The 21,924-nt window shown below is 46.3% G+C and overlaps 1 protein-coding gene across 2 annotated transcripts in view; it reads right to left on the bottom strand.

The window, feature by feature from the left end:
• hth (Meis homeobox homothorax) overlaps positions 1-21,924 on the bottom strand; it is a 112,043-nt gene that overhangs the window by 18,759 nt on the left and 71,360 nt on the right. For both annotated transcript variants that reach the window (XM_017244047.3, XM_017244058.3), the window contains 2 exons: positions 15,436-15,483; positions 2,358-2,453 (listed from right to left, as the gene is read on the bottom strand). In XM_017244047.3, the coding sequence (XP_017099536.1) occupies positions 2,358-2,453; positions 15,436-15,483 (144 nt within the window). The remainder of the gene's footprint in view (positions 1-2,357; positions 2,454-15,435; positions 15,484-21,924) is intronic.

The following is a 21,924-nucleotide window of genomic DNA, read 5'->3' as shown; positions in this document are numbered from 1 at the left end:
CTGGCTGGCATTTGGTATGCAAAATTTGTTTGTCTTTCGGCCGGTCCAAGATCGCTTTCAGCCAGCCTCCCCGGGCCTCGGGGGACTCCTCCTCCTCCTCCTTGGACGCATTACTTTTGGGCGCAATTAATTTGCAGACGGCGAGTCAGCCTTGAGGCTTTAAACAGTTGACAATTGTCAAGGACTGCCGACAAGTTGGCGGCAAGAGTCTTGGCTCGAACAGCGCGCCGAGGCTGTTGTTGTTCCACTTGGCTAGAACCTGACAGCTGACAGCTGGGAGAGGGACTTTGTCTCGGCTAGGCCTCGGACTTGGGTCATTTAACGGTAATTACCAAAACGCTGGCCAGGCCAGGCCGCCACACAAACGCCAAACGGCAAAAGGCAAAAGCTTTCCATGAAGGCTGAAAACGTTTCTTTTTTGTTTAGTTTAGCCGGCTAAGGCTTCCCAAAGCTGGCTGGAAGAGCAGATCAAGTGCCGACAAAGCCAAAGCGGCCAAGTGAGGCATAAAAATGAAGCACCCAAAACGAAGAAAAACCTCAAAAATGGCAGAGCCACAAATAGAAGTAGAAGTTTAGATCCACTGGGAAAAAATCTAGCTTTCTTAATACTAAGTTGGAAATTAAATGAAGGAGGATCTCACTGACTTCTGTCAGTCAAAAGTGATTAAACTATGAGAGCAGGAGATGCTTCCATTATTTTAATATTTCTCTTAAACTGTATAGTACTATGTATTTCCGAGTGTAGGAACCCAAGCACACGATTTTCCATTTGCCCAGAGACTCTCGAGCGCGACTCACAGTCTATTTATGTGACTATTGAAGTGGGCTTTCTGTTCTGTTCTGTTCGGGGCCTTTCTGGGGCCTCCTCTTCAGAGGAGTCCGAGTCGGAGTCGGAACTCTATAATACTCCAAGACCTGAAGAGACGGCGGCGGCTGGGCTTTGATTTTTGCTTGATTTCTTTCAAAATCGAGCGCTCGAACGGTCTGGTCTGGTCTGGTATGGTCTGTGCAGCAAAATAGAGATGCAGGGAACCTCGGCCGGGACCATCGTCGAGTCTGGCTGATTTTATTTTAGCCTTTTCTCGTTTTTGTTGCATGCCTCCGCCCCCTGCCTCCTGGTGTTGCATGTGCAGTGACTGTGACGCCATTTTCAGGCCAAGAAGCGTATGCAAAAGAGAGAGAGAAGGCCGGAGAAGTTGTCCAAAGGCAAACCGCCAAAAGGATAATCAGCAACAATTTAGTATTATTACACCACGTTTCGAAGCCATCGAAAAAACTGGGGACTTGCTGGCTTGGAGACTTGGGCTCTGAGGACTGGGGTACTGGGGCCGGGAAGGTGGAGTCCACAAAGTTGTCTGTCAGAGGCTTGGGGCCCTCTTTTAAGCCTGGCTGAGCTCTCGAGTATGCATTTCAAAGAAAATCATTATTATTGAAGCGGCAAGACGAGGACGGAGGCTGAGGCTGGAGCCGGGGCTGGGGCCGGGTCTGAGCAAGAACCTCAGGCACCGGGTCTCTGTTGCCTTTTGGTATTTTCACGTAGTTCGTAGATTGAGTTTCAATGGAAAAATGATTTGCAAATTGACTTTAACGAATTGTCTGGCCAGAGAGGGAACGAAAGGGTAGGAGGCCGGGGCCGGGCTTTCGGGCATGTTATGGAATTTTGATTACAGCATTTGCTATTAGAAGAAAGCTGCGCTCGCATGTAATTGGCACGCATTTTGGCATCCCAACCACAGAGGAGAAAAGCAGAAAAGGTGCCTCCTCCAGCCACTCGGAAGACAATCGAAGGCGAAGCCATGTCGATGCCGTTTTGATGGTCGTTTCATTGGCCAGGCCCAGAGTCGCGGGGCGAGCTCACAGATACTGGCGGCCGCAGGCGAGATGGCTGATCCATGGCCGCCGATCAGGAGCACTCTTCGAGGCTCACTCCTAAAAAATGGGGGGTTCATAGTCCTGTATGAGGGATGGCACTCCCAAGAGCTATTCTCGCAGTGTACGGGCCAGTGACTGGGCCTCGACTGCGGAGTGGAATGGAGCCTGCGGCCGTGGGGCGATGCCAGTTCGTATATCATTATAGAAATTACCTACTCTCGCGGCAGCCACAGCCATTGTTAGTATTTTGCCATTAACGTTAACTCTGTGGCACAATCTAAGCCGGTGGATCTCGGGCTGCGAGCCAGCAGAAATTAAAAGCCAATCCGATCAGCCGGAAAGTCGAATGCCGATGTTGTAAATTATTGAAATCTAATGGAAAGACGTCAGAGGGTCTTGTGATGATAGCTCAACCCGTTCGATAAGCGCGCGGGGCACCCTATCTGATGGGGCACCGGGCACCACATAATTGGGGGAATACTTACCAGGACTACCGAGGAAGACTGAGGAGTACAATCGCCGGGAGGCGTCTGCGTTGCGAGCGTCGGCAGGTGAGGACCATTCTCTTCGACACCATCGTCCTGAAAAAAGATGGAAAAGCCGCTCATTAGAAGGGGAATTAAGATAGAGATACTTTGCAAAGCTTTAATCCAAGTATTGATTGAAATATGTACTTATAACTCTAGTTCAAATAGTGGTTAAAACCGAGCCCGCCAGCCAATAAATTATCCAGAAGACAATTATTAAAGCCTTTCGGCAAACTGAAACTGAAACGGAAACTACAACCAACTCATTTCCAGCCAGGCACTAAGATCTTAAGATCTTGAGCCACTCTAAGCCACCGGCTGACTGACACAATTCGCAACACTTGTCAACTTAATGCTCTTCGACCGATATTGACAGCGCGCTGAATATGTTAAGCCATACATATCAAGGTGTGTGTACTATACAGTGGGTGGGGTTGGGGAGGCAGAGATGTCTTCGCTTTCGTCAAAATTCCCCGACTGACTGACAGGTGCGTCAGCCTCCCACTCCCACCCCCACTCCCAGGTAAGACTCCCCGAGCATAAACACAAGAACCTCAATGGACAATTTAAGCGCGTAAAACTTTAAATGAAATACGCAGTGCGGGTCGGAATGAAAATGGCGCTAATAATAATTTGGTTTATTGGCTTTAAAGCACAATGCGGGCGGCAAGTGGGTGGGCGTGGCGGCAGGGCCACAGGGCCAGAACACAACCACCCCTGTCCAATCTTCCGGGCAATTTCTATTATTTTTTTAAGCACTTTCTTGAGCTGGGCGGCGGCGGGGCAGACGCACCTTTATTTAAATTTCCTTTTTTTTTTGTTCGGGCTTCTTCTGTTCTGGCCAGTCTGAGAGGGGGGTCAGAGGGGGGAGTGCTTCGTTTGCTCCTTAATGGGCAATTTTCTTGGTAGTAAATGGGCACGTTTTATGAACGCTTTTGTGGGGTGTTTATGGGGTGGTGCGCAGCCCACCACCACCCACCTCGGTCACGCCTCTCTCTTCCGAATGCAAGTCGGTCTCGGTCTCGGTCTTTAAATATTAAATTTCCACTGACACTGCACCTGTCCAATTAAAACGAAACACTATCTACCTAAAAAAACAAACTCCTAATGCTCATCGAATATTAGTTTTTATTTTTCAAGAGATTTTTTAATGCCAATAATTAATTAGAGTGGGCTGTTTTCAAGTTAATAAATCATTTAGACTTTATACGACTTTATGCAGCGAACCGAAATCAATAATAAAATTAATAGAGTTTTCTGGGTGCCAACAGCAACAACAACACCAACAACAACAAACAAGTCTACAAGCAAAAAAAATTGTTCGCACATAAATCTTTGCACTAAAAAATTTTATTGTCGTTTTTATTGTAAAGAAATAAAATAAAAAAAAGCCAAAGCAAAACAAAACAAAACAAACACAAAAGCCCGGAGACAGAGCCAAACAGTCTGCGCTGAACTCGCTCTCCCAGAGTGAGACACGGGCACAGTCTTTCTCTTTTGCGTACATTTCCCCTGTCAGATTACCGTATCGTAAGTTAGCTGCTTAAATATCGTAAGAAGGCAGCGCCATTTGCTCGCATCTTGCATCCTGCTCCCGCTTCAATACTCGGAACGAGAGCAAGAGGGATGAAGCTAGTGAAGAGCTGCGGCGAATTGAGTTGCCATTCAATGGGCGAATTATTTTTAATTTTTATTTTGTTTGTGCCCCAAAAGTTAATGATTTTCGTTCAGACTTGACTTTGATTTTTGAGTCACGTCTTTTTCTCTACAAAGCCCATTCGCTACGCTAAAAAAAAAAAATAAAAATAACATTGACAAATATTTAAAATAAAATAATGTGTGTATTTTTTGGTTTTTTTAAGATTCCTTGTTTATGGCGCTTTTAAATGTCACAATTCCCATTCCCACTCGCAATGTGCTAAAACATTTATTGTGGCTCTTTCGAAAATGTCTGCCAAATTAACTGTTTGGTTTTGCTTCGAAAATGTGTTTTAAATGATCTCCAACATGTTCTTTATTTTTTCAATTCCTTGGTTTATTTTTATTTGTATTTTTGGTTCAGAGTTTCCTTTGTTTTCGTGCTTGATTTGCTTTTTGGCCTTTTGTCGGTGAAACGCAACAAAGAAGCTTCTATTTTGGGAGGCACTATTTCGGTGGCGACCCCATTCGCTGCTCAGAATCTACATACACTTCTAAAGTGTGTTCTTTCTCCAATTCTCCGATCCGATTCCGATCCGGCCCGCATTTTGTGAAGTGGCCCGGGGGCCTGATAAATGGCGCTTAGGCATTGATTAGATGCCCCACAGCTCCAAAAATGCATTTCCCTTATCGTCCCCTGCACCGCCGAGCCACTCGCACACACCATACACACATTATAACCGACACCCATTATCCCCACCCATAGCCTCAGCCCATCAGGCCGAAAAAAGAAAAACAACAGTCCCAACGAAACGAATTTTCCATTTTCCATAGAGTTTACTTCACCCCATTGCCAAAGTGTCTTCAATTCCGCTCAGTGCAGAGGGAGAAAATTATATTAAAACCAAAAATATTGTACTATTTCTAACCTTGACTCTCTGGCCAGACTTTAAGGACTCTAGCATTAGCTTAATACCTTTAATTAAAGTTTAGAACTACCCACTCTTTTCTCTCTCTGTAGATGTTTCTGTCGCCTTTGTCTGTGGGTTCTGTCTCTGTCTCTGTGTCTGCGTTTAGATAAAATTGTGTTTCGAAAGTGACAGTTGAAATGATTTATCACTTGCCAGCGACTGCAAGGCGCAAACGCCAACGCCGCCCCACCACCGCCCCCGCCGCTCTGCCGCCCCCCTCGCCGCCCGCCTCGGCTGTCGTCAAAGTTTTTAGCACAAGCTCCCAGGGAAGCCCCGCGCCGCCGGCCCTCCTCCTTAGCCATAGCCCCGGCATGTTTGGCATTTTGTGTAGAAAAATTGAAAATTGCTTTTTTCGTCAGCAGCAGAGCCCCCCCTTCCGACCGACTACCCCCCCTTCGGTCCTGCTATCTCGGGCAACTTCATCTTTCCAATTTTCTACTATTTGGCTTTGTTCCCTTTCTCTGGCCCCTGTTGTTGTTGTTATCTGCGAGTTTTTCATATGAAAATTTAATTCCACTCGCCCCCACGCCCCATGCCCTCCTCTCCCCACCCCCTTTTCCCATGCGAGCTAATTTAAAAATTTTTGTAATTTTTTCGCTTTGCTCTTTTGGAATTTTTGCAATGCGCGACAAAATGATTTATGTCGCTGCCTGGGCGAAATTAAAAATATTACAAAAAGCCAACACCAGAAACAACAATGCGAACACATTTAAATAACATAAAAAGTGTATACACACACAACAGGAAGGGGGCAGGGGGCTGGAGCTGGTGTGTGGGGTGTCACTCGAAGCTTTAAAATGAAATTGTTGCCGTGTGGAAATTTACGCTGGCTTTCCTCAATTTTTATGCCCAACCATTTCGGGCGACATTCGAATTCCAGCCAACAGCAGCAGCAGCAACAATTGCAGCACCGACACCAGTACCAGTACCAGCCCCAGCAAAAAATATTAAAATAAAATACATAAACCGCAACAATTTTTCAACATTTTGCACGTGTAAATTTTCCAATTGGTTGAACGCGCCAAATGAACGAGGGGTAAATTGGCAATACAGGGGGTATGGGAAAGGGAGTGGGAAAATGGTGGCGGACGGATCTACCGGGCGGGTGGTTTCTGCTATTAAAAGCTATCTGATGGATTCATTTAGCCAGTTCTTAAGGCAGGTTCCCATAATGGCGGAATATTGCATTTGCATAAACCTCATAGCTCCATGGAGGTGGTCTCCAGACAGGTAGCTGAACTGGCCAGTAGAGTCAAGTCTTGCACTGCCGACGGCTTTTTCACACTCGCCCTGTAGCCAGAAATACTCTATTATTGATAAGAGTATTTTTTCCCCATTTCACAAGAAATTCTGTTAAAAATCCCGAGTTCTCATGAATGAATCTTTCGACTGACCCTCAAGGATGATAAGCCACAGGCTGATTAGATTTGGAAGGCATTGATTACGGAACAATCTCGAGAACACTTATAGGAGGAGGCCTAAAAGCCAGCCAGTCGATTCGAAATCTATTTTCAAAATTAAAGCCACCCGAGAAGCCAGAAGCCAGAAAAACAAACAAAAATCAGGCAGTGCATTGTTAACCCAAATTGCATCGGCATTTCATCTCTGCAATCGCTCATCGGGACTGGCCTGGCTTTTTTGTGTAATTATTCACATGCACCGACTCTGCAGAGATGTAGAGATGCAGAGATGCATTTCTGCGCTTTTTTTCAGTCGGCCATGATGGCCGTGATGGCCGGAAGGTGGCGCTGCAGCTGCTTTACGAGCAAAAAATAAAAATTCAGAGCAGTTATCTATTTTGTTGCAAAGGCCTTTATTTGTTGCTGCCCCGTTTGGCTGGCATTTTCCGCTGCCGTTTTCACAGCATTTCCAGTTTTATTATTTTTTCCATTTTCAGTTTTCTGTTGAGGAATTTTTTGTTTTGCTGGCTTTTGTTTTAATTTAAATGAAAAAGCTTTTCGCGCATAGTTATGAAAATAATGGCTGCGACGAGGGGGCACGTGTTATTCCCGGTTCTAATGCATTTAAGCCAACTAAGTGGTTTAGTTTTGGCTTTAAAGAATTCAAGGCCTTAAAGCGATTTGCTCGTTTATGGTGTTCTGCTGGAGTTCTGGTGTTTTAGTGTTCTTTTGTTTTTTGGCGTGGCCACAAAAATTCAATAAAAATAAAAGGCCACACCTCGGCGACACACGAACATGACTTGTAACTTAAGCTACGAAACTGCGCTCCTTCGAGCCTGTGTCATCGGTTTTTGGCGACATCCTTTGGGCCCCTCCATGCATATCGCTTTACACTTGAAACGAATTTGAAAGTCTGGATCGAGATGCTCGTAACTCTTGTCCCGCGCCCAGCCTCTGGCCTCCTCCTGCCCACACAAGCTCTCCTCTCATTGGCTTTATTTTTATTTTTTATCTGGCCCGCGACTAATATAAACGTACAATGGACCAACTTAAGCTGAAATGACAGTTGCGACATGTTTGCGTAGGCGTGTGCGATCTCCCGGGCAGGCGGACACACGGACACACGGACGGACAGAAGGACAGACGGACACATGGACACACGGACAACGACCCAAGACAGCCAGCCAGCAAATGTTTCGGTATTAATTTTTCTTGCTGTTCCTCTGGAAACCTCCTCCGAGCTGCCTGGCCTGACAATAAACTTTATCGCATTCATGTGAATGCACTTTATGACACCTAACCAGGCAACGGCCGAAGTTGATTCAGAATCTGTATCTGTATCTGTAGCCGGAGCTGGAGGTGGAGAAACTTGTTTACCTGTAGCTCTGCGAAAGAGGCATTCTTTGCGGATTTGGAGGGCACTTTTTGCACGACTGATTTGAATTGAAAGACTTTGATGAGGTCTCTATATGGGGAGTTCATTTTCTGCACTCTGAAAAATACTTATCGACAATAAAACTATCAAAATGCGGTCAGGGCTTCAGTTTTCCATATTTTTATGATTTTTTTCTCGGTGTGGAAATGGTTATTTTGTGGTCGTCTGGCCGACTCGTGATTCGTGCAATTCCAGTCGTCCGTTTGACGGTCACGTGACCCTAATAAATCACAGAATTAATGTTACGTAAAATGGAGTTGGCTCGGCCACGGAGAGTCAGTCCTGGCAGGAGCAGGAGCAGAAGCAGGACGACTCCTCTGGACTGGAAAGCCACCACCGTTGAGTGGTTAAACTATGCCGGCCGGAAATTGAAAAACGTTTGTGGCATTTCTGATAAGATGGGCCAGAAACTGGAACTTAAAGATCAACTGGTGCGGAGTTGTATTTGGTTAATAGAGTAGATTTTAAATTTTTATATACTATATATGGTCTATATATGGCTCTCCCGATTTCACCTCTGGGCCCAAGCACAACAAAAGAGACAGAGGAAAGCGAGTTGCCCCGACATTATGGCCATTAAAAATACCCAAAACGACAACGACAATTTCCTCATTATCGTAAAATTTATTCAAGCAAAATAAATTCATTGGTCGTTAACCTTGACACTGGTTTTCCTTTTATTTTCCCTGCGAGTGTGTGTATGAGTGTGCGCGCATAAAATTCATGCTATGACGCGTGTTAAATAGTCGCTTGTCAACTGGGGAAAACTTTTGGCCCGACGGCTGTAAAATGATTTTCCCAGACAGACAGCGACTCCTCCAAACAAATTGCGATTACTGCCACCGAACACAGGCCCAAACAAAAAATCAAGAATCTGTAAGCCTGCTGTAAGCATGACTTTCATTATTTTCTTTGTCTGGTTTTGGTAACCAAACTACCGAGCCAAAAATAAATAAACCCCAAACGACGCCCGTAAGTATGCTACAATAATCGATAACTTCATGTGTGCTAGTATGTGTGTGTGTGTGTGTGTGTGCTTCTGTTGTTTTTCCAGGACGATTTGTCATGGGCTTTTGCCGCGAGTTTTTCGGCAGTCCCAGACCCGTCCCCTGGGCTGTTTTGGTGGCTCAACGTGTTAATGTATCTCCCATTGTTTCACTCGCAGTTTTATGCACTCGTCCCAGGACTTGTTGAATCCTACAGGATTTATGGCCCGCCCAGAGGTCGAGGCAAGGTGGCAAATTAAAGACTTGCATTTAAAATAAGCTTGATTGTCACTTTGAGTGCTAGACTTTGAATACAGGACGACCTACCCCCCTGCTGCACACCATGGTCTCCTAAAAAACAAGGACCAAAGGAGCCACATAGAATGAAGAAAAGCTTTTTTCATCCCGAAAGCTAGCCAGCTAGTGTATCAGAGTGTGTGCTTGTGTGTGGCAGCTGTCTGTATGCGTATTGGCGAGGACTCCGACCTCATTCCCACTCCCATTCCGAGTCCTTTTCCTTTCTTTATATAAAGCCCCCAGCACACAGCCAGAGCCACAGCCAAGGAGAGTGCTCACTCACACATCCACATTATATTTTCCGCTTTTCCACGTTCTTTTCTAGTATTTTTCTACATTTCTTTTATTTGCAGTCAGCAGAAAGCAGAAAGCAGAAAAAATTCTTATACACAAGAGCTGCGTCCTGCTGCTGCTGCTGCGAGTGTGTGTGCGAGAGCTTTCCCACACACACACACACTCTACACACGTGTGTGTGTGATGGTGTCTGTGAGCTGGAGCAGTCAGCTCAGTTTTCTTTTGAATGATTCGATGATTTTAAGCGCCTGCGTTATATGAAAACCAATCGCATCAAAGCACCCCATTAAATTTCATCGTCAGGCATATATCCTTGCCCCTTGTACTGGCAGAGTGGGGTCCTGCCTGCTGCCTGCTGCCATCTGCCAGCAGCTGCTGCTTCTGTTGCTGTGCCAATATCCTTGGCGCTCCTAGCCCATGGCTCATGGCTCATGGCTTCTGGCCACGTCTGCATCCATCCTCGTCGTCTGTCTAAGCCGCCCAAGGCAGCCTCGCCTGCTAGTTTGCTGTTTTCAGTTCAGCTTTCTGTTCGGAGCTCCCTCTATGTGCCGGGAAAATCCGTCAGAAAAGCGCAGCCGCTGCAGCTGCCGCTCCTCATGCTCCCCAGCATTCACTTCATCCTCCTCCTCCTCTATGGACCTAGACTTTCCTTCCATCATTATGTGCTGACGGCGTAAATGGCTCTATCAGCACATTGTGCCTTGGTGCCACTGACATGTGAGCCCGAGCCTGAGCCCTCGAACCTGTGATTCCAGTTTAAAGTTTCGAGCCACAGAAATGGGAAAGCAAAATTAAACAGTCATGGTGGGCAGTGGGGGTACAGTGAGGTCTCCACTGGCGAGTAGCAGATCAAGGAGCATTGGGATAGGTCCTTCTATTGCTCATGAAAGAAGTGTAGTTTTATTCTGAAAGTTAGTGGCTGGGCAGGTAAGACTGTAGTTTGTGGCCTCGGATATATAGAAAGTATATAGTCGCCAGTCTATCACTGGCAAGCGCCGCCATCTTCTGGCGCTCGTCGTTTGCTTTATTTGCAGTTCAACTCCGACCCCTCCACCCACTTTCCGCCTCCTTTCTTCTTGCTTTCATTCTTTTATTCCCTCACTCTTCTACTCTGCGATTCTACTCTTTTTTTATTTTGATGGCAAACATTTAATGGGTTTTTCAGAAAATTGCATTTTCTTCTTTGGCACTCTTTAGCCTTTTTGTTTAGCTGCTACTTTGCGGAGGGGTGGCGGAGGAGGTGGCTTAAAGGAGAGGGGGAGAAGTGGCGGAGAGCCGCAGTTGTTGTTGCTGCTCATGACCATGGCTGCCATATTAGATTTTGAATGCATTTCCGCTTTTTGCCGCAGCGAGCAAAACTTTTGTTCGCCATGTTGGCTCGGCTCGGCCGCCCTCTCGCTCTCTCTCCTGGACGTATAGCGCTCCTTTTCTTCGGGCTCTATGTGCTCTGGCTCTAGCTCTGGCTCTGGCTGGGAAATATTTTCCACTGACTGACAGCTGTGCAAATGGGCGGCAGCAAGGACGAGGGGCGGTGGGGGCGCACTGCAAGTTTGTCTATCTTTCGGATATTTTCGTGTTTGTTGTTTGGTGGGCGGAGATGGGGATTGGGGATGGAGACAGGGAGGTTGCATTAAAAGTTTGTTTCATTTTCCTCCCGCCCCCAACGAGTGTGAGTGTGTGTGGGTGTGTTTGTGTGCTATTTCCCTTTTGCTTTTGTTTGATGAAAAAGTCCAAGTTGTTGCGCAAAAGTTTTTATGCAAGTTTTGCTATTTTGGCAAATGGATATCCTTCTGCTACTCCAAACTCCTCCAACTCCACCTCCGCCTCGAACTCCACCACCAACTCCGACTTCCCCTTCGATTATGTTCTGTGGGTGCGCTATCTGTGTTACTTATATGAAACTTGGTCAGACATTATATAGAGATATATACTGAAGCAGAGCCACTGCCATTGGCGAGAAGTTTAATCAAAGTTTGTACGAAGCCAGAAAAGTTGCCTGGAATTGAACTCGCAATGGCGAAATAAATGAAATAATGAATTAATGCGAGGCGGTGGCAACACCTCGCAGCTATGGCGGGCAAGGCAAAAAACACTGCATAGTTCAGGGCGCAGACTGCATATGCAAATGGGGGGACATTCCAAGCATTCCCCTCCGGGCCAAAGGCCCATTAAGCGTCGGCCCGCAGACACAAAAAACAACATACACACCGAAATAAACAAACAACGCCGAATCGAGCGGAGTCGGTGGCGTTTTCGGTGTTTTTCAACCCGTTTTCGTCGTTGACCAAATTAAAAAGCCATTTGGGCCTAGAGACTCCGAGCCAAGTCACCTTTTGGTGGCTGGCGGCAATTATATGGGCAGCAATTTGCTTTAAGAAAAGCATAACCGGTTGATACGGGGAACACTTTTATGAGTGCCAATCAAAAAGTTCATCGATTATGCGACAGCAACTCCTCTGGAATTGGAAATCGAACACGGATTTCGGATTCAGATTAACGATTTTCAACGGCACTAAATCTTCAAGGACAGGGTCCCCAGCTCAGAGCAGTAGAGCGAGCGAGTTAATCATGAATGATTTAACGATTCGTAGACCATTTAATTGCCATTCAGCTCGGACATGACAGCCAATGCGGTGATTAAAGCCAAACGAGACAAAAAGCGACACCAACTTAACGACTTGACAAAGTCATTTAAGGAATTTCTTTCTGACAATTTTGACGCACTTGGCTTGTTTTCCTTTCCTCCCATTTCCAATGATCGGGAAATGGATCCGGCACCTGAGAAGAGCACGCGCCATTTCGCTGCAAATTGAAAACGTGTCCAACATCGAGACATCAATTTTTAAACAGAAGTAATCACTTTGTAAACGTTGAGAGGTCTTAGTGGGTCTGGGACTGGCAAAACAAAAATAAATATTCCCGCACATCCTTTGGGGGTTGACTTTGGCTAAGCCAAAGTACCAACGACCAGGGACTGGGACAGGGAGTCCTCTTAGTTCTTGGTCCTTTCATCCACTTCCTCCTGCTCCACACCCCGAGAGGTCTAAGGGTCTCTTGATTCCCAAATTTCTTCACGTAACAACGTAAAGTTGCAGAAATTTTTATACAATTTGTTGCATGCATAATTCAGGAGGACAGCAAGTGGAGTTTCGGGTGCGACCTCTTGATTTATGTGGGTTGTGTGTCTGGACGAGCAGCTTTCCGGAATTATGATGAGGCCGGGCATCAAGGAAAGTGACTTAAACGGTTCGCCAGCTGGTAGTCGTCCACTTGGGGAGAGCATTACTCATAAACGGTTGAAGTCATTGAGTGTTTGTCGAGGGATTGGACTCGGCCAGGGTTCTGTCGGGAGCTAGAGTTCTTCGGCTAATTGATAGCAAGGCAAATAAAAGCGAAAAGCCCATCAAACAACACTAATGCCCCGCTAATCCATCGAACCGAGCGCCAGCCAGCCGGGCCCCACCATTAATTGCCCCACACAAGGCGCAGTGCTAAAAACTGAAACTCTGAAAACCAAATAAGCTAAAAATTTATTAAATTCTCATTTATCAAACATCATAAATCACGGACTGCGGACTGCGGACTCCCAGACAGTGGTCTGGTGGTATTTTATTTCAAATGATCTATCAACGGTTGCCATTCTGCCTTTACGACTGGCTAATTTGGTTTGTTTTTGATTTTGATTTGTCAGTTTATTGTGCTGGCCGTCAATGATTCTGGCTCGGATGAGCAGATTCTGCTCCGAGTGGCCATAAAAAACTAATGTTTCGACGCCGGCCGCCGAACCGAAACTGTGTGCAAGTGACAAGTGAATGAAAGCGCCCGGAATGATGTCAATCTATCAGGGAATGGCGCCCAACTTTTACTTTCAGTTTGACCTTTGCTAACTGTCAAAATTCGTTGTCGCTTCCAATGAGTCAAAAATTGTTGTTGTTGTTTATTGTGTTTGTTGTGCTTTGCATTTGACAGCTGGTGTCGGACGCTCGGACAGGGGGCTGCCCTCACATTTTTCGCACTTGGGCTGCAGAATCGGCAGAGTCGCCGGCAGACGTCGCAAAACGCGGCTTTGAACTACTAAATCATTTTTGACAGTTGGCAGCGAAGCCGGGGAAAGCCCACAGCCCGTCCTTGTCGCACACTGCGACTGCGATTGTGTGTAGCCGTGACCTTGAGGGCCGTTACACACACATTTTTATTCCTCTGGCATAGCCTTTGTTTATGCAATAAATTAAAAGCAATAATTTTTCATCTTAAGGCAGCCGCAGCAGCAGCAACAGTTGAAAGTTCGCCCGCTGCGGCGCAGCAACATTAATTTTACCCATGGCGGAAAGAGATGGGTGGTGGGGGGTGGCAGACAGAGAGAGAGAGCGAGAGGGAGATAGCGGGTGATAAAGCACCGCCATGGCAATGGCATTGTTTTTAACTCGCTGCGACTGCGCTAACAGCAAAAGCGAGAAACAAAACCCAAAAACCAGCCAAGACGAACAAAAAAAATGCAGAAACAATAATTCAACTTGTGGCTTTGGCACTGTGCTCCACATACAGGACCAGATACAGATACGGATACTCCCCGGCGAACACAGATACAGATACTGTTACCGGGAGTGCAGGTTCAACGGACGCTTTGCGCCTGCGCAGGGCCAAACAAATTGCAGCTGCCTCGCCGGCCACTGCTCCACCTTGCCTTGCTCCATTCGCCGTCTCTGTCTCCGGGTGTGCGCCATTAATTCTAGCGCTCGCCGGCTTGTTTGACAGTTCTGACAGACGATTATTTAAAGTTGTGCTTAAACGCTTCGGTGTCTCCCTATGGCCGAGGGGCCGTCTGGCAGCCGCCCCCGCCCTTTCTCCACCCGCCGGCTGCAGCCCGAGGAAAATAATACAAATTACACTTTTGGCATATTGTTTTTGGCCCTCTCCGCCGGGCGAGCCTAAAATAAAGGCCCTCTTAGTAGGTTAGTGGGTCCTCGAACTTGAAATCGAGGCAAGAATGTGGCAGCCCGTGAATTGGCTTTAAAAAGGGGTACTTTCTTGTCAGTCTTATCTGGTTTTAAGTTTGATTTGCGGAATAAGACAGAGAACAATCGATGGGCTTCATTCAGCGGCATTACACTTGCCTCTTAACGATTTAAATGCCCTGGCACGCCATTCCTCAATTTAACGCATCATAAAGACGGGAAAACTGCACTCTGAGCTGGGCATTTTACGACCCCGAGGAGGCTGGCAAGTCCAGAATACTTCGACCAGACCAGGACTGATTCGAAAAAAGTGAAGAAAGAAAACCCCCCACACGGCCAACCGCTCGCCGATCATAAATCAAATTTCAATTCACGTGCCGGGCGCTCGTCCGTTCTTGGTCCGTTCTTTTTTTATTTTATTATGAGGCCTCATGTTCATTAATGAAAGCGAAATGCGCTTATATAATGCCGGGGATCGGGACTATCGGCACTCGGACATCATCAAAACTGCCACTGATTTCCGCAGAGCAGGGCTCAAAAATTGGCACAAGTTCATCATCATCATCCAGGGCAGAGGGCGTGGCAGGCATGCACGTTGAAAGCTGGCCGAGACCGCCAATGTTCAATTTATGAGCCGCAGACAGAGCCCCCTTGCCCTTTAATCGATTGTAGTTTTTAATTAAAATTTAACTTTATAATGATTTTTTATCAGCTGTCCCAGAGCGTCGGTTCGCGTCAGGGCCTCTGTCTGTTTAAGTCTAAATTAAAAAGAAATTTCTCATTTCTGGAGTGGAGTGGAGGAGCTGGCAGAAACAGGAAGCCGCAGCCGGTGAGCAAAGTGGGCGTGGGCCGGGCCGGCCGGGACGTGATCGGGAGGCCAGGATTACCGACTGACAGGACGGGCAAGTCGAGCGATCGATCGATCGATCGATCGGCTGATCCTATCGATCCTAACTTTGATTGATGTGCGAACAGGGGTAGTCCCCTAACCTAACCTAAGGTATCTACTCTGAGTGGCATATAGGATGTGTTAAATGACTTAATGCGGAATGTGACTTACCATCATATGTTAGTTCTGAAGGATTGAGTGATGATAAGAACTTACCATCTGCAAAGAGAGAAGTGAAAAAGTGATTATTAGATTGGTATTAGATGTTATTTTAAAGCGGGAATTAAAGGTAGACAACTAACTACTATCCCCATCCACATTAAAACCCTTAATTAAACGCGTTTTATTGTTATTGAACGATGTAGTTTTTATTCGCTTTTGTTGGCTTTTGTTTCGGGCCACCTCTGTTCGGCCAGAAATGTTTGGTTTTCCTGCCACGTTCTACGCACATGACTACTTTTTGCTTTGGTGCTTGATTAATTTTATTATTGTGCAGCATTTAATTTAATACGCATTGCGGCGCATAATGTACAATAATTATTTTAAATTCACTTTGACAAGCCTCCCATACTCTGTCTCCGCTAACCACCTCCATTTCCCTGTTAATGTTAATTTAATATTTTACATTGTGTTGTGTGTTTTAATTTTGCCTGCGGTTTTCCATATTTGCTGGTAAAAATGTTGAGCGCATTTTATTTATACATTTTTTTGGAATATGCTTTTTACTTTTGTTATCGCGAAACAAAAATGCAAATTAACGCAGAATCCTCTTCTGCTGCTTCATCTCTTTTTGTATTGTTAATTATTTATGGCTGTCATGGCGGATATATATATTTTTTTGCGCTTAATTTCGCCGAGCTATATTCGCATTTATTTCAATAAATTATTATTCTTTTTTTTGCCGAACATTGCAAGTGATTTCTCTGTGACACTTTATGGATATTTTAAGGCCACAAAACACTGGCAGTCAGCTGAACTTTACGAGTTAATCCCCAAAAATCCCGGCCCTACAATGGCTTCTTTTCCTATTCCGATTGCTGGAAAAACCTGGGCCTGGGCCTGGGTGTGGATCTGGGTCTGGAATGGGGAGTACGTTTAATTTTGGTATTACTTTTATGACCCAGCTGGGGACTGCTGTTGTTGTAAATAAATCAACGATAATTAACCTTCTGCAGCGCGTAGAAATAATTTTACTGTCAATGTTGTCACCACTGACAGTCGAACATCTTAAATCATTTTGTTGTTGTCGCAGCTCTGTGTCTCCTCGTGTTTGGGGCTTCTTTTTGCCCGATTTCTGTTGTCTGGTCGTGTTGATCAGAAAATGAAATTAAAAAGCGCAACAGCGACGGACACTAAACACGGCTAAATGATCAACGCGCCCCGAAAATGCCAAATGCGCCAAACGAAATGCCAATTCGCACTCAATTCGAGGAGGTAGCCTTGTGGCATTGGAGAACTGGCGACAAAACACCTTTTTCGAAAGAGTCTACCTTCTTTTTGTGGCTCTGGCTCGGTTTCTGTTTTCCATCAATGCACTGGGAAGATGTTTTTATGGCTATAGGGTAGGCCTTGCTTTTGGGAAGAAAGAAGGGCCTCAATTCCTGAGTATTTCTCTCCGTGTGCCTGCCTCTCAGTGTCTTCCTGATGTGTAGACGTCAAAATGCAGCGGTGGCAATTAAATGCCTTCGCCGCTCATTGCCAACGCCTCAGACTTGCCTCTCAGTCTTGGACTTTGAGTCAGGCTCCTGCTGCAGTCCCCAGCCCGTCCCAGTTTGAATGGCCTCAGTGTCTCTGCCCGGGGACTGCCTCCAGCCCAACTACCGACTACCGAACCACCGACCACCGACCCTTTCGGCCACAAATAACGCCCAAATATGGCGCAATTTCATTCGCAACGCATCGAATCGATTGCCAATGCCACCGCTGCTGCTGTTGCTGCTGCTTCCAATTCGATGTGTTTCGATTTATTTATCACCTGTCGGTGGAAATTGAAATTGCATTCGCCTCGAGAAGGCAGGAGGAGGTTGTTTTTTTCTCAATTTCGAGGCTTGCCTTAGTCTCGTTTTGTTCCATTCCAGGTAATCATTGTCAACAATTAATGAACAGCCATTGGTGGGCGTGTTGGTCGTTTAATGAAGAAACCACCAAGGAGGCGGGTCATGAGTCTTCTATTTTCTCTGGCGTATGTATGTATGTACCTTCCACGGCTGGCCGAGGTATTTATAAGCCGAGGCCCTTGCCTATTAGAATGGCCAAAAAACTCATCAGCATAATGTAAGATGTTGTGTTGCTCCGGGCGATAATGAGCCATAATGTTTTTATGGAGTAGCTGGGGCAGATGGGGCAGCGGCGAGGGGCCCAGGGTTCGAAAACTGGTTCGGAGTTGCCGCTTTTAAGAGCTCTTAATGTGGCTTACCCCGGCCCTGTCTGTTTCGTTTCTGGCTCTCCTTTTTGCATATTTAAAAGCTCGATCCGACCGGGCCGAACATTGATCGACTAATCAGCGAGCGGCGAAGAAAGTGCAGGCCGGAGGACGGAGGCCAGAGGACGGGCAGGGTGCCTCGCTTATCAATGCACTTTGCCGTGCTACACGTAAACTTACTTTAAACGCGCCAAACTTTTCATTGGCGATAAGAGCCGGGGTGAGCAGCACCCTGCCGGCAGACTGATAGCACCTACAGAGGGAGAAACTAAATGCCTTCCTAAATCATTTAAAACATGGTCTTGGAGTGCACTCATTGATTTCCATCATTGTTTATGTACTTTGCATGCGGCTCGGGCGGTGCACTTGATTGGCAGGAGGAGCAGAAGGACTGCTCCGGAGCAGAGTCATTAGAGCGGCAATCGGCCAGGCCAGGCCAAAAAAGCTAGCCGAGCGGCGTCGTGTTCGTGCCAGCGGCGCGCGCTTCACCGGCCCCACTCGCTGCAGTTTCTACCGGATTTCTACCGTGGCCCCCAGCTGCAGTCTAGGTCTTGTGGGCTCCGGCTGGTCTTGTGGCATGCGGACTTTTGTTGCAGACAAAATTGTCGACAAATAGTTTACACAGGCATGAAATTTTGCTGCCCCAACGAGAAACAAAAGAATGTTGTAGCTCTTGGCGAGCTGGCGGAGTGGAGTTGTTGCCTGAACTGAGTTTGGTTCAGTTTGTAGTTTGTAGTTTTTAGCGGACTGGAATGCCGAGGCAACATGCAGCATGCAACAGAGAGCTATCGGAATTGGAGGGAATAGAGACAAGTGCAACATGATACTCCACCAGATCCCAGTCACTAGCCACTCGCCACCGCCCACCCACCTGCCGCAAAATGTTTAATTAAATTATGTGAGCCGGCGATATGCTGCCCGGGGATTATGCATTGTATGCGCGGTCATTAATTCATATCAAAAGGGTAATTGAAAACCGCATAAATTAAACAACAGCATATGAAACACAAATGCAAAAAACAGAAACAAAAAATAATACCAGTCCGGAGCAATCAGTTTTTTATTCAAATTTCTTTCTGTAGCACGCGTGTTATCCGCTGGGGAATGTGGATGCCGCGCGCGGCTTTGACATTTGGCTGCATTATAGTTTAATCTTATTAAAATATTTATTTTATTAAAATATGCATGCAATTTGTTAATTTAACTGCTGCGTTTGCTGTTGCCCATCCCGCTCCGCCCACTATTTTATTTATGTGGCATGTTTCTTTTCGAATACCCTGCTATAGGGAGCTTGCGTTTGGAGATCAGGCATGTTGGCAAGTATTTTACGGTATATAAGAGATGGCTACTGTCCACTTAAAAGGTTAATTGGAACCTCTAGAAGCCCCTAGATACTAAGTGTAAACTCTAAGAAGGGTATCCTGTCCTTCGACAACATATTTAACTCCAAACTTTTTTAGTTTGCATCACTGATTCCGCGCTTTTATTGTGGCAGCCACTGCGCTTAATTGCATTTTGTATATGAATTAATGAATTTTTTATCAGCCACAATGCACCTACACATGCGAGAGTTCTCGGCCATCATATAAGCCCCTCCACATGCGTGTTTTATTTATTTGTTGCCTCTTTTTTTTCGAGTATTTTTTTCTTTTCATGGCGCCTGATAATGCAACGAAAACAACGAATGCGCCAACCGCAGAGCCTCACATTTTTTCAGAGCCGTTTTGCCGCGGGCCGCTGCGAATATTTAATTTCATTTGTGGTCCGACCAATAAAATCCAGCCCGAGATAGACGCAGTGGCATTTGAAAGCTGGTTAATCTTTTACAATGCAAGCGCCAATCCCCCAGGAGTTGGCATTTACCATATCATTAGCAACTGGGCCCGTATCGGGCAGTTAGGATCTCCCAGATCTAGTTCCTAGATTCCGGAGAGCCTAGAAAGGGTTCACTAGGCCGGGGCGGCCGGAAAGTTCTGTTTCATTAAAATGCAATTAATATAGGCTTTCAGCACATTCTGATGACTTTGGGGACTCCAAATTACTGGCCTCGAAGGCAACAAATTAGGGTGCGCCCATAATTAATAACAGTTTCTGCTGAGCCGGGGGGTAGGGCGAGGGAGTGAAACATTTCATTAACTTCACATTATATATTACACGAGAGCTGAAGACCCAATACCCGAGGCCTGCCTGCAATTGTGAAAAACTCTGCCAGGGACACGTGTGAGCCCCATGCCGAAGCACTTGCTATACATTTTCTCTATTTGCCTGAAAGGTTTTTTTTCCGGTGCACAAATAGATAGGGAAAGACTTGTATGAGTCAATCCATTAACGTTTTGATAAAAGATCTTTATGACGACACTCGAAGCGACGCCGGCAATCATCATCATCATCCAAAGACCAACAGAAACCGAAATGGCTTTGGTACGTGTTGGCCCGGCCCAGAAGACCCCAGACCCCAGCCGAAGCACACATTCGGTGAAAAGTAATTGCGTTTAAATGCGTTTACATTAGGCCCGACAAGAATAAGGGAAGCAAACGCAGCCAGAGAAGGTGCAATGACGACCTAATTGCAGCCCATGATGGACTGGCGATGACCAAGGACAATTATTACATTACACTTGTAATGGCATTATTAATGCCCGGCGGCTCGATTGTTTTTACGCCATTTCCCAGGCGATAAGCCAGAAATAAATCTCCATTGGCGACTTTACGACAGCCAAAGGCCGCGCCGTAAAAACATCCACTCCCCATCCCACAGCCCACAGCCCAAAAGCCCCAAACCCCAAATACTCCCTTCAAAGTTGCCCAGTTTTTACGACTTTTTAATAGTTCTCACATAGATTTTATAGATCGCGCCCCCGTTCTCGGCTCCTCCGCATTTGTTGATGTTTCTCTGGCCAGGGCGGCATAAAATTGATTTCCTTTCCCAGTCTTCCTGGGCTGCTGTCATAAAATTTATGTTTATGTCGTAAAACCTAGTTCGATTTTTTGCCCTTTGAGCAGACAAGCCATCAACGTGCGTTTTTATTTCCCGCCGCCTGGTCTGTTTTCTAGGTCTTCAGTTCAAACAATCAGCCATACCAGGTGTCGGCAAAGGGTTTCCTTCACAGACTCAGGACTCAGGGCATGGACTCGCAAGGAACTTTCTCCTCCGGAGCCAGTTGTCGCCCGGCTTGATATAAACAAACGACGGACATTTATTTTTATTACACACCTTTTTGGGGCGCCTTTATTTTTTTGCCGAGGGTGACACTTTGGTAGTAGATTCTAGTTATTCTAATGCACATTTCATAGGCAATTCCAAATTAGGCAATGTTTGGCAATGTACTTTCCCGCCACCCGCCACTCGCCACCCACTACCCACTACCCTGGCAGGCGGCAAGGTGTGGCTCTCGGAGGGTGGCTGGGCCTTGGGGTTGAGTGCTACGGGGGTTTGCTTATAAAAAAGTAATTTTCTCATTTCTGCCAGCGTTCGAGGCTTTTTGTATATTAGAAGAAATGGCTTTATTTATTTCTTATTTCTTGCGTACAAGTGCCCCGCCACCGCCGCCGATACAACCCAGAAACGAAATGAGGAAAACTTTTTGCCGGCATTTTGCTGCTTTCACTTCAGTTTACTCCACTCCACTGCCACTCCCGTCCACTTTGCTTTCCCAGTTCGGTTTCGTATGTTTTTTTTTTCTGGTTGGGCGCCCGTTAAATTGGCAAGTTTGTTGTGCTAAGTTTTTGGGGTCTCTGGCTGCCTGCCTGCCACTCGGAGCCCATAAATTAGACGCACAAATTAGAAATTATGTGCGCATTTAAATGTGAAGAGGAGCGCTCCAGCTCCAGCTACAGCTCCAGTTGGAGTTCCAGTACCAGAGCCCACTCCATACTCCACTCCCTTCGACTGTCTGCCGCTCCATATGTTTTGGGCTAATGAAATGGCCGGGAAAGTGGGATGCAGGGCGCCTTTTAGTCAAACTCAATGAATATTTGAAGAGTCAGGCCGGGCGAAACGAATGGCTCGCACCAAGAAAGACGTATGTACGGCTGCGAAAAGCGAAAACGCCAGGCGAAATGGAACTTTTGCGCCAAGGCGCCATTTGGCGCTACAAAAGATATTTTTCCATTGAAAGCATTATATGGGCGTTGTTTAAATTTAGCCGAGACACATGTGTGTACATCTCCTCCAGGCGGTGGGTGTCGGATGGGCAGTGGAAGGGGCTGCCTCGCAAGACGGCCCATTCCGCATTTTG

Source organism: Drosophila bipectinata, chromosome 3R (assembly GCF_030179905.1).
Source record: "Drosophila bipectinata strain 14024-0381.07 chromosome 3R, DbipHiC1v2, whole genome shotgun sequence".
Taxonomy (NCBI): domain Eukaryota; kingdom Metazoa; phylum Arthropoda; class Insecta; order Diptera; family Drosophilidae; genus Drosophila; species Drosophila bipectinata.
Note: the sequence above shows the minus strand (reverse complement) of the source record. Positions and strands in the feature narration are given on the sequence as shown.